Here is a 12,363-nt window from a genome sequence, read left to right as displayed (position 1 = left end):
GATTTACTCCTTCAACAGGAAAAAGGTCAGGTATGTAAGGAGCATCTAAGCACATGCTGAGTAACTAGGTATGTTAACAGCTCTACCTGTGGATGAACAACATCATCACACAGTACTGACTGGAGTGCATTCTGTGCTCTACAAGATGGAGTTCACTTGAACACCGTGGCAATTTAACTATTATTGGTCCTCTTCAACCATGTAATTTCACTCACACTGCCTGAGACTGAACCAAAAACATATATACAGTATGTGGTTTAAACCTCATCTACTCTCTCTCTCTCTCTCACGCACACACATGCACACACACACACACACACACACACACATACACAGACATATTCAAATTGGAGTTTGATTTCTGAATTTTTAAGAAAATTAAAAGAATCCAGGAGTGCTCATTCTAACTTTCAGTATGAAATCAAGCACATCAAAAACAATTTCTGCCTGCAAAAGTAAGTATTCTTGAACCAGATGCCCCGGCCAGTGTAATTTATCTCTCTTTAATGAATGTCCACTTCAACCATTCCCTTTACCAACACTTACTGCCTCCAACCACTAATGGATGTTCTCCAGGCATGTTCACACCATGATCACCTTAGATCAAAGATCAGACCAACCTGCCTTACCATAACCAGATTGATTAACCTGGGATCCACAAGTCTGAGCCCAAATGGGGTCTCTCTGTAAATCATTCTCGGCAGAGAGACAGACTCAACAGTCTTTCTGAGACTTTTAAATTCATGGTTAATCTATTTGGTTATCTGATATCGCTAGTTTGTCCAATTTAGATTTAAAACTTGTCTTGATAGAAACAGGCTCTCAGTTTAATGAATTATCACCCAGATGTTTTCCTGAGAAGATTGGCCAGCAGGCTGTCAGACCCAAAGAAAGATGTTGGATCTATTTTATTATTTTTTTATGTACACAATATCTAGGCTTACCACAGACTCCTGAACTCTCAACTAACTATTCAAGACAATTTTCAAATATCTAACGTATTTTAAAAGTACTATAATAAATCTAACTGTGGAATTCCTTCTTCTGAAACCCTGTTCTGCAAAATTGGCTATATCACGGTGAAAATGCACTGGATTGCATTATAATTAATGAGAACATTAATGTCTGGGAAAATATATCATGGGTTAACCACTGGTGTTCAAGCCCTATCTGTGAGCTCATGGTGGTGCCCCGCAACCTTTATCATTCTCAAAACACACTTTCCTTAATCCACAGAGAAAGGGCCATTAAACCCAAACTAGAAAGAAACATGCCATTTGGTTAATATAACATAATTTCATATTAAGAGGAAAGATAGAAAACGAGTACAGAAAATCAGCAAGTTGAAATAATTCTAAAATTCCAAATGCCAAAACTTTTCATTTAAAGGGAAGGATGAATTAGCAGATTCATGCAATTCAGATGCCGAGCAGAGAAATTTGTTAGCTTTAACAAGCAGTGAGCAGAGTTCTTCCAGGGGTTTCACCGTTACCACCTGGTTCAGGTAGACCTGGAGGCTTGCCCATCTCTGCAGGGGAAAGGATGGATTCCAGCACGAACTACAGCCATTTAATGGAATTTTCTCCTTTGTCAAATAAACATACAAGAGTAGCCCAAATTTTCTCCCATCTGTGATGAAAATATGTGTTCTGTGGTGATAGGGAAAAAATTCATGCTAACAGCAAGGGCATATTGAAAAAAAAAAAGTGCCATCTGTCTATATAACATTGTAAAAACCATCTTGCAGATTTCAAATCATGTTTTTGACACTTTTTGAATGAAAAGAAATGGAATCCATTGAGGAACAATAGAGAACTGATCACACTTTCCCTAGGGCTTGCTGGTGGATCAATTTGAAATCTTAGATAAACATTTATTTTCAATTTTCAGGCCAGAGAAGCAATGCTAATTGAGATAAATTTGTGACATTGGCTGGATGAATATTTCTATACTGATTGAATATGACACATTGTTTTGACTTAAAGACACCAAGTTTAAGACAGCAGGCACTTACAATAACAGTATCAAACCTGTATTCCTAGGAATGGAGTAAATTGGCAGTTTGCAAGAACAGATTTGAGGTTTCTGTTTTCAAGCTGCACACTGACAGGAGATAACCTGCAGCTTGCGTTTGTTTTCAGAGATGAAAGTGGACCTTTGGAAAAATTCTGAAAATGCAAGTGCCAAAGGCGCACAGCCACAGCTTTATACAGGAAGTGGGGGTGGGGGTGGGATAAATATAATACCCAAATATCAGTATATGTGAATAAATCAGAAGACTTTCATCTCTGTTTTCCCTGCAGCATCCAAAAAGAGCTAAACATTCTATCAGTCAAGCTCCAATCTACAAAGGGGAGCAAAATATACATAAAAACATTCTTTAGAAGTAAAACATCTGATAAATATTTTTGGTTTACTGATTAGCTTCAAAAATGTATATCTGGCAAGAGGTTTATCCTGTCAGAAACACCCCTTTATTGTAGCAGCGTGATGGAGGAAATTTCCACAGGGCCTTGTCCATCATAAAACACAGGCATTTGCTTTAGGCTGAGATCTTCCCCTCTCTGCTAAATACAGATATGTCAGGCCATCATCACAAAAAAGAAATGACATCTATAAAATACCTGCCCTGGGGTTAATATTTATGATAGCTCTTTGTAGATGGTGAAATTGAAACATTACCACTTGGTACTCCCAGAGGATTTTACTGCAATATGGATATATTGCCAATCTGGGATAGAATACACTTTGTTAATGAAACAGGCGCAGATTCTTTCTCACAAAAGTGTAATGCTAGTTGAAAACCAGGTGGAATGTTAATAAGGGTACATAAATCCAGGACAATGTTCAGAAAACCACTCGGCTAACTATTTCCTCTGGAAAAAAAAGGGTGAATATTGGGGCAAGCAACAACACACTTCCACTTACCCATTTCTTTGCAGATCTGTATAACAGATGCGAAAATTTTGACGGAGAAATCTGCACGCACATCCATTATTTGTAGGTCTGGTAGCTGTAGTTTTAGATTCTTGTGCATTGGTGTGAAGTGCAGCCTGGCCTCGGCTGAAACGCCATATTGGTCCAGGGTGGACCTTGTTCTGGACAACCACATATTCTCTTCTGGCCACCATAATGCGTGATCTGACCAGTCCACTGCGAATTCTGGAGAAGAAATGAATAAATGTTTAATTAAATATTGATTTAAATATATTTTCATAAAAAACAGAAATACCACTATTGTTTTTATCAGTTTATTCGATCTACAATTTGCCACTGCTTTGGATATTTTCATAAATCAGCTTTTCTTTTAATAGCTGTTGAAATATTATCAAAAGTGAAAATTAAATTTCCGATAAAATCTTCAAAAGAAAGAAAAAAAACATCATAACCATCTATCATCTTGAGCCTTTGTCAAGAAAAAATATTTATCACTGACAATATTAAACAATCGCAAGACAAAATTCATTAGACACAAATCTTATTTATCATTTCAAACTGAAGTTCAAACATGAACAGCTCAACATTGCATTAAATCTGTGATCTCTCATTCAATCTGCCCTTGCACCTCACCATATTGTTTTTTAACTTTAATAGGGAACTATGGGGTCTGCTAAACAATTCTTTCAATTACTAAACAGCTCAAATTGCCCTTAAATCAACAGCTAAGGGAAACTGTAGCAGCTTTGTTCACTATTCTATTAGAACAGGGTCACCACACTGGGGCAGTAGCCATGAGGTAGAACTGGACTCACTGACCCATGAGACTGGTGGACAGTGGCTGCGTTCAGAACAAGACTAACTTTAAACTCAAACACCATTACTTGAGCAAATAGTAGTAATCGGTTAGGCAGTTTTTGCTCCCAGTTAGTCTGCTTGTGAACATGATCTGATCTTCAAGAGAAGATATGACATCTTCAAGTGCACTGATATGCACCTACTGATATGCACCTACTTGCACATGCTATGCAGCAGTACTGTACAGCCAACTGGAATCAGACCAATTATATATGTAGAACAGACAGGCCTAAGTCCAGTTTAAATTGCTGTGAGATATCAGCTGAACTTTTCATGACCAGAAACTGCAACTAGATCGTAATTATGGATAAAAGAGGCCACTTAGTGGTAACTACTGGCAAATGACATGTAAATCTGCACTGTGCCAACCACAGGCAAAAATCCCTTATCAATTAATGAACAATAACTTTTTTTTTATAATTTCCCTAATATCATAAAGAACTTTGTATTTTCTTAATAGGAATGACCCCTGATAATAATGTAATGCATGACTGACGTAAAACCCAAAGACCCCTGCGACATAAGTTCAAAATTCAATTCAATTTAAAGCAAACTTAAACATTTTCTTTCCAATTTGCAGTGTTAATCACTTATTTAAAGTGTAATTCAGTTTGTGCAATCTGTTACAATCTTCAAGCACAGCTGGAAGCAGAAGTTTTGTGTGTGTTTAGGGCTGGGTTTTTCTCTCCATCCAGCCAACAATATCTGGGCTATAATTTCGTTCCCATGCTCTTTGCACATTTAAAGCTGCATTCTGCATAAGCAAGGCTGGTGTGACCATTGTTTTTCAGCCAACAAAAAACAACTTCTGTTTATATTCCCACAATTTCCTTCAGCAAATAGAGAGAAATATTTACATCTGTTAATCTGTTTTCCACTTCAGTTGACAGAAAAAATGAAGAGGATTTTTATAAGATTGACATGGCTGCTTCTGGAGTGGTTCTTTGTGAAGCAAGAGTATATTATCAGGAACACAAAAGAATGACAGCTTGCTTATTGACGATACTTTTGATCCTCTCTCTATTCAGTTTCCGTCTTAAGACAGTAGTTAATAATATAAAACTGAATGGCTGCAACCCTCATGAAATACAATATTAAATGAGTCTGTCAAGGAGAAAACATTACACAGCCCACATATAGTGCATGTAGCCCACATAACAGGTACACATTTCCAACATCCACTTCAGTTACATTTCCAATGCACTTGGCTAAGCAGTGAATGCCAAAGAGATAGTTATCTGACATGACTGAAGATGCCTTCCATTGACAAGGTAATGGACTCTCCAGTGGAACCGCACTCTTCCCTTTGCTTTCATTAGGACAACATTTGATAATAGACTTATATTATATATCTGGACTAAATAAATGGTTCAAATTTCACTGTTCAAGAAAAGACACAATGATATAATGAATAGATAAGGGAGGGACAGAGAAGAGGGGTGGATGTTTGGCTGAAAATTAATATAACATCTACAGAGAATGTGATACCATCCAATATCCTACAATCCAGATCAGGACATAAGGCTAATGATTCATATGTAATGGACATGAGCATGAAAGGTATAACCAATAAAGGTTAAATGTCTCCATTAAAAGAAAAGAAGATCCAAAGTACAGTAGATAGTTGCAAGGCAAAGCAGATGAATAAAACCTTTACCAGTACACTACACAACAAAGCTGCACACCAATATCTACTTTGTTCTTCAAGACACAGAAGTCAAATCATTTTTGACAACCCCCAAAGATTGTTATCATAATTATGGAGTCAGTAATTTAGAGAGAAAAAAAACCCACAAAAACCTGGAGAGAGCAGGAATGCTGAAAACAATTCTACTGTGACACATTAGATTTAATGACAGAGTTAGCAACTAGGACTTTCTACCTGATCACTAAGCAGGAGCTTAACTCTGTTTAACTAACCGTGCAACTTTTCAACTTAAAGCAATTTTGTACACTAATGTGCCTAATAAGTGTTACACACCAAGGCACCAAGCAGTGAATTAGATGATCCATATCGATGTTTTGCCTAACACTCCAAAAGAAATAAAAGAAGAACAAGGGAGAAAAACAAGCACTGGTTCACTTCTTTCATGCACAGCTCATGCATTCACCACAAATTCAGCCCATAGAGGTGAAAAACGTGCTTATCAGGACAATGTGTGCAATTCTTATACTGCCTACTTCACAGCATCTTTTCCATGTTAGCACAGCACTTTTCCTCCATTGTAAAAATGAACCCAGATAGAAGGAAAGTGCCGTGATGCAGATTGGGTTCTTCCTGACCTTTTGGCCCAGGTGGGTGTTTGACAGCATGCCTGTATAGTCATCTCTGTGCAACGACAATCACCCAGAACATTCTTGTGGTTTATTGTCATCTGGTTCTTTATTATTTACATCCTCACCTCTACCTGTACACATCAACAGAAGGTACCGAGAAGATAACTCGTCTTGTTAATGCTAGAAAGCCCCCAGTTTGCAATTTCAATGCACATACTTAACAGGCTGCAGATAAGGCACTTTCTAGTAGCTGATGGAGAGCAATTTTGAGTTTTTGACAGAAAACACGACCTAATAAATCTTCTTTTTAAGGCCAACTGAAACTGTTGAAAACATAAAAGACACTTGAAGAATGAAACAAGAATCTTGTTTCATTTGATAATTGATGAAACAAAGAGTCCTTAGCAAAATCTAAATGCATTTTCATAAATACACACAACAACATGCATATTAACATGTCTATAAGTAAGAAAACATTTTAATACAAAAAATATTGTAGAATGAGGTAAGGGAACCATGCCACGTCCAATTCCATGAGTGGAAGAGAAAGACTGCACCCCATCTATTACAGCTGGGCTATTCTCAGGTTCATCTTGAGTCTGTTTAGGTACGTGCTAAACAGCATGATTATGTTCTATTTTCAGCAATCTAAGAGCAATCGAAGATTTCAAGTATAAACATAACATTGCAGATCACTATATAACTAAGGAATACAAATCATATGGTGAGTTAGTGCAATGTGATGTGTACCCAGTGTTATTCATTCCTCATTTGCTGTAACTCCATGAAGTAATTTCAATTGAATGAACCATGTAGGAGAACTAACCCTTCTGTCACAGCGGTATGTACTAATTTAATCATTTGATTCTTTGCCAAGCAATAAATGAGCAAGCAGCAATAGCAGTTTCCGGAAGATACAGGTGTTATGTATGCTTTCACACCTTGTCTGCAACTGTTGTTCTTTTCTTAGACCTCCTAGAACTGGATCTTAGAAATTCATACTGAGAAAAATCACTACTAAATACTTCTCCAACATATCAGTCATCAACAAGTATTTTTTTTAAGGATCCTATGTGAACCAGACTTCCTATTTCAATCGATAACTGGAATATTGCAGGAACACATTTATAATGATGCTATGCAGAAGTTGGCTAATTAATGTTTTAGAACGCTTTGGAGATCATGATCAAAACAAAATTACGATGATAAAACAAGAAAGAGGTAATAAGAAAACCATCGCACAAGGAAGTAATTGTATGGAGAGGCTGGCAATATAAGCCTTGAAGACACTGGATCAGAACCGCAGTCAACTTTAGCATCAACTACAATGCATCCATTATTACCAATTTAACAAAACATGTATCACCTTTCTAATGCCAAGAATTCCCAGTTAGGTTGCCATGGTAACTAACGCCTTACTGGCACATGAAAAACTAAATTAACAAACCAAGTCCACCTTCTCAAAAATAATAATAATAATAAAAATCTGCAAAGTCATTAACTTCAATACAAACACCAATGTCTAAGTTATGAATTTTCAATCTCAAACAGGGAGAAAATGAAACAAAAAAGTATCAGAGAACCTCTGAACAAGTGCCAAAAGACAGACAACAAAAATTTATCAGCTTTCTCTCACACATCCTTTCTACTGGTTGTGGCAGCAAAAATGCTGCCAATGATAAAAATTGAGCCATTTGGCAACCAGTTGTTGCTCCCCTACAGCAAAACACATGGATTTCTCTGCAACTGCAGGTAGAATGTTTCATACCTGAATACTATAAACTACGTGCAGACCCCCCTCTCTCTCTCTAACGTCTGTCTTATTTCTTTTTAAATGCTAGAATGCAATAGACCTCTTGCTGACAAACATTTATCTTGCAAAGTATTCAGTGAATGTTAAGAAAAAAGAGCCCCTCTAAGGTAGAAAGATATGGTCATCATTTCATCTACCAGTATGATCAATGTATGTATGCTTATGTGTAGGTGCCTTAGGGTGGGTGGAGGGGGGGGGGAGGAGGTTACCAATTTAAAGACGGTCATAACCAGTTGTGAACTGTTTTGCAGTGAATCATATTGAAAGAAATTTCACATCTTTATTCTCAAGTACAACACTGCCTCAAAAAACTTACATGGAAACCAATAATAAACAAAATGAAAGCTGGAAACTTTTTGTTCCATTTGATGTCTAAACTCCCTCCCACTTCATTGTGAGAAAGTCAGCAGAACATTAGTGGGTTCATGATAAAGCTAGATAAAGCATATGGCCCACACCTGCTGTTCACAGCCTATCTAGGTCTCTCCCCTGTTCTCTCACCTATGTTATAAAACCACAGTACATACAGCTTCCTATAGGATGAGTACAAATATGTGCCATAAATCAGGTGCCCCCAGGGTTACACAACAGAAAAATAAAGCAATACATATATATGCCAAAAGCAATACAGACGAATGAGCCTATCTTAAGAACCAATTGACCTAACTTAAAAATTACTATAATGAATATGAGAACTGAATTTCTGATGTACCTGTTTTATTTCAAGTTCTTCAGGAACTATGGTAGACTCTCCATAACATGTTACCTTTAAAGTCAATTTATCTAATATGTCACGGATTTTTTCTTTGATGTTAGCTGTAATCCATATTCATTCATGAATATTGCCTAACTGGAATCTTAGGGTAACTTGAACATTCTTTTCAGTCCGAAAGTGTCTAAATCTATTGCATGTACTTATTTGTACAGGTAAAACCAAATCCCCTACACACACACACACACACACACACACACACACACACACACACACACACACACACACACACACACACACACACACACACACACACACACACACACACACACACACACACACACACTGACACTATACTGTAGATTTCTGTCTGTACTTCACTGTGTATGTCTGGTTCTGCTTTACTTAACATGGTAAACCACTTGCCCTTGCAGATGGACATGCTGTTTTTGCTGTACAATTACATGGCTACATTGTTGTTACACACAAACTGGTTTTGCTTAATTTGGAATTCAAAAGAGACTCCTTGCCAGTGATAAAAATAGTCCACGCCTGTCATGTGAGTGACACTTTCTACATCCTTAGGCTTATTTACTACTTATCTTCTACTGTTTTGTTCCACCTAGGTGACCAATAGTTTGTCTTTAAGAAGGTGCATTAGCATGTGAAATTGTTGGGTTATTAGGATGATGATGATGATGATGATGATGACCTCTTTTAATAGAAAGGGAAAATGATGTTAATTTTATGACAATGATGAACATTGGTTCAATACAAAGTTGTGTATTGTATTTTGACATGAAACTTGACAAATTCAAATATATCTGTACATGCAAGTACAGAGTAGTAGCTGATGTCAACAGCCTGGCAGATGCATTTTCCTTTACAAAAACTTAGTCAAAAGTAACTGTGGTTTATAAACAAGGCTGAAGACTAGGAAGGAGACTAAAAGTCAGGAAGATTTTAAATTAATCATGTTCAATCAGAAAATCCAGTTGAATCATTTAAACAATATTTTTTGCCAGTGGTGAACCCACAGCCCACATGGCCAGTGCCATGCCATAGTGTATCAATAAACAAGCATGGTATTTGTATACTTCCAGAGTTTCAAACATTTGATGCCTTTCCTTCAAGAGGACTATCCTGTGACCACACTGAGCTGTCAGGATGTAGCCGGGAATCACTTCAGACAAGGGTTGATTACTCACCAGATAAATATGGATTAATAATACACACACAAAAAAACATGCTAGTTTGATGGTCTTGTTTTTTTTTAACCGGAACACAGAGCACTATCCTCCAAAGGTCAACTTGTCAAATGCTCTATTCCAGTTTAGTTTTTATGAAATCACTTCACACTAAATCAAGTCTAACCAAAGCCAAATATAATTCTAAACCTTTATTCAAAACTTTTCATTCATAGTCTAAACACTTAAGTATAACTGTAGAAGGCATTCAATATTCCACACTATAATGACCGTTATCTTATGACAGTCTTTTCAAAAAGACCAGAGAACAGTATAAACAGTGTCCTGTCTTGTGTCTGTCCCATTCATTTATCAAATGTACGGCTACCTGTAATGTAGTCCTCCACCTGGATTTCAAGACTTCAAAGAGAAGATGAATAGCACCAACAGAACCACCCCCTTGTCACTGACAACTGAAGGAGGCGGAGGACTTCCATCTCGAAGTTTGTTATCAAACTTCGTGTGGGATATGTGTTTGTCCTAATGACAACCAGGGTCTGATTTATAATCTTCCATAATATTCCACCAAAGTCCATCTGTCTTCATCTTATTCAACAACAGCTTCAGATCATCCTCTGGAGACTAGGTTATGAACCCTTTTGTTCCTCTTTCTATATTCATTTTACAGGCAAAAACATTTATCATTATAATATCTTTATTTATTTATTTATTATTTTTTTTTTTTGGGGGGGGGGTTAAATTATTTAAAAATATTATTGGATTCATCATTTGGGTCATGTCATTTGCAGCAATCTAGAAGACGTTCTACAGTGTGTCTAGAAAATCCAATCTGTGTTAATTATGAAAAGAAGATTTATGAAAACAGGATAAGGCCTCGTTTCTTGCTTATAACAATAGAGGTTACAGATGCACTTGTATCACGACGACTGTTTTGTCTTAGATTCTCTGTCTCAGTGTGCTCATCAAAACCTATAATTTCACTGGACAAAAGATATATCAATACCATAGAGTGTAGTGATCAATGCTTCCCAAACATACTACCCAAACAAAAAAGAGAAGAAAACAGTCTGCAAGAAGTGTCATCAGAAAGCAATCAATACGACCAGTTATATTTCAATAGTGTGACACAAAAGGCATTGTTGACAGAAACGAGAGATGCCTCAAATAAAGACAAATACCCCATCTGCCTACAGGAGAGAAGTGATCTTTAGAACTAGAGTAAATTATATTATATTTGATACACACATAGTAATAAGGCAAAGCAGTACATTATACAACACTGGAAACAGTTTTATATATGAGCTATGTGAAATATAAAACCAAATTTTGAGTTTTGAGTTTTTGAGTTAAAAAAAACACACACACACACACACACACCTAATGTAAGTGATGGATGACAAATGTCCATTAATTTTTTATTCAAAATTGTTTTTTCCCCTTCCTCCACAATAGAGACACTGAAATGGGAATCCCTGTGGTAATCTAAAAGATAAACCATTGATAACATCAATTTTACAGCCCAAAATGATTTACTCTAAACAAATTTTTGGCTCTTGGGTAAAGAATGCAGATCTTATCTTCCAAAAAACATTTCCGCATCATCTTTTGATCCAAAAATGGCCACAAACAGACCATCTTGATGACTGCCTCACTTCCTGACTGACCATAGAGTGACCACTGTACCCACTGGCCCTCCCATCCTGGGTTTGATATCCCCTCACTGCATACTTGATGTATGACTGGACATTCTTCAAATTTCCACTGGTCACTGTAACTTCAAATACCCCTCTTCTCATATAAAAAGTATCAGATGCAGCAGTGCAAGTCAAACTTTGACATAGAGCTTTGTATTGTCTATTCAGTTAATAAGGCATCAAATGTAGTGGTGCTGAAAGACTGGCAAAAACATAGCATTTATCTCGAAAGGTAAAGGCATATCACATGTAGTAGAAGCTATAAACTCTGACTAATATGTTGGCCCCTTTGATGATGGAAAGGCTACACAGCCACCATTCATGATCCTTTTTATATCTTTCCTCTGAGATAGTTATTTTGTGATCGTCTCCCAATGGAAGATTTCAATTTGAATGAGACAAAATGTGCATACAGGTGATATTTTATTACCTAGCTACAGTTCAATAGAAACAGAGGTACACCTGACCCAAGCTGGAACCGCTAACTATAGTTGCACCTTTCTGCACAGAGACAGACTTGAATTCTAATGCCTTCTCCTCTCTTGTTTGCTGCAGTCAGTCACCTAGGCAGCTGACCTCCAGGGTCAGGGATGCCTTCAAATACCTACCCAGCCAATATTAATGGCCATTAATACACAGAATACATGTACACCCTGGAAATCTCATTAAAATTTGTACTCTTGAGGAGCACCTGCTCATTCTTTCTCTCTAGTGCTCGGTTTCTATTTCTCTGCAGGTGCTTTATCATGTTGTCATCGAGTTGTTACTGGTCAACACATTACATGCCACATTAACATTAAGGAACTGGTACCCAGTGCTTAAATCAAATGTGACAATATTTCATCTTAATGTTCATTTACCTCC

General features: G+C 37.0%; 1 protein-coding gene and 1 long non-coding RNA gene across 2 annotated transcripts in view; one reads left to right on the top strand and one right to left on the bottom strand.

The window, feature by feature from the left end:
• LOC106169603 (fermitin family homolog 2) overlaps positions 1–12,363 on the bottom strand; it is a 36,268-nt gene that overhangs the window by 17,381 nt on the left and 6,524 nt on the right. The window contains exon 2 of the mRNA XM_013549106.3: positions 2,929–3,162. Within this exon, the coding sequence (XP_013404560.1) occupies positions 2,929–3,162 (234 nt within the window). The remainder of the gene's footprint in view (positions 1–2,928; positions 3,163–12,363) is intronic.
• On the top strand, positions 6,609–10,440 carry LOC147763456 (uncharacterized). The gene is made up of 3 exons (XR_015332901.1): positions 6,609–6,913; positions 9,032–9,156; positions 9,701–10,440. It is a non-coding gene; the product is annotated as an uncharacterized LOC147763456 (long non-coding RNA).

This window comes from Lingula anatina, chromosome 2 (assembly GCF_051362555.1).
Source record: "Lingula anatina isolate TDL-2025a chromosome 2, LinAna3.0, whole genome shotgun sequence".
Lineage (NCBI taxonomy): Eukaryota > Metazoa > Brachiopoda > Lingulata > Lingulida > Lingulidae > Lingula > Lingula anatina.
The sequence above is the reverse complement of the archived record's forward strand: the minus strand, read 5'-3'. Positions and strand labels throughout refer to the sequence as shown.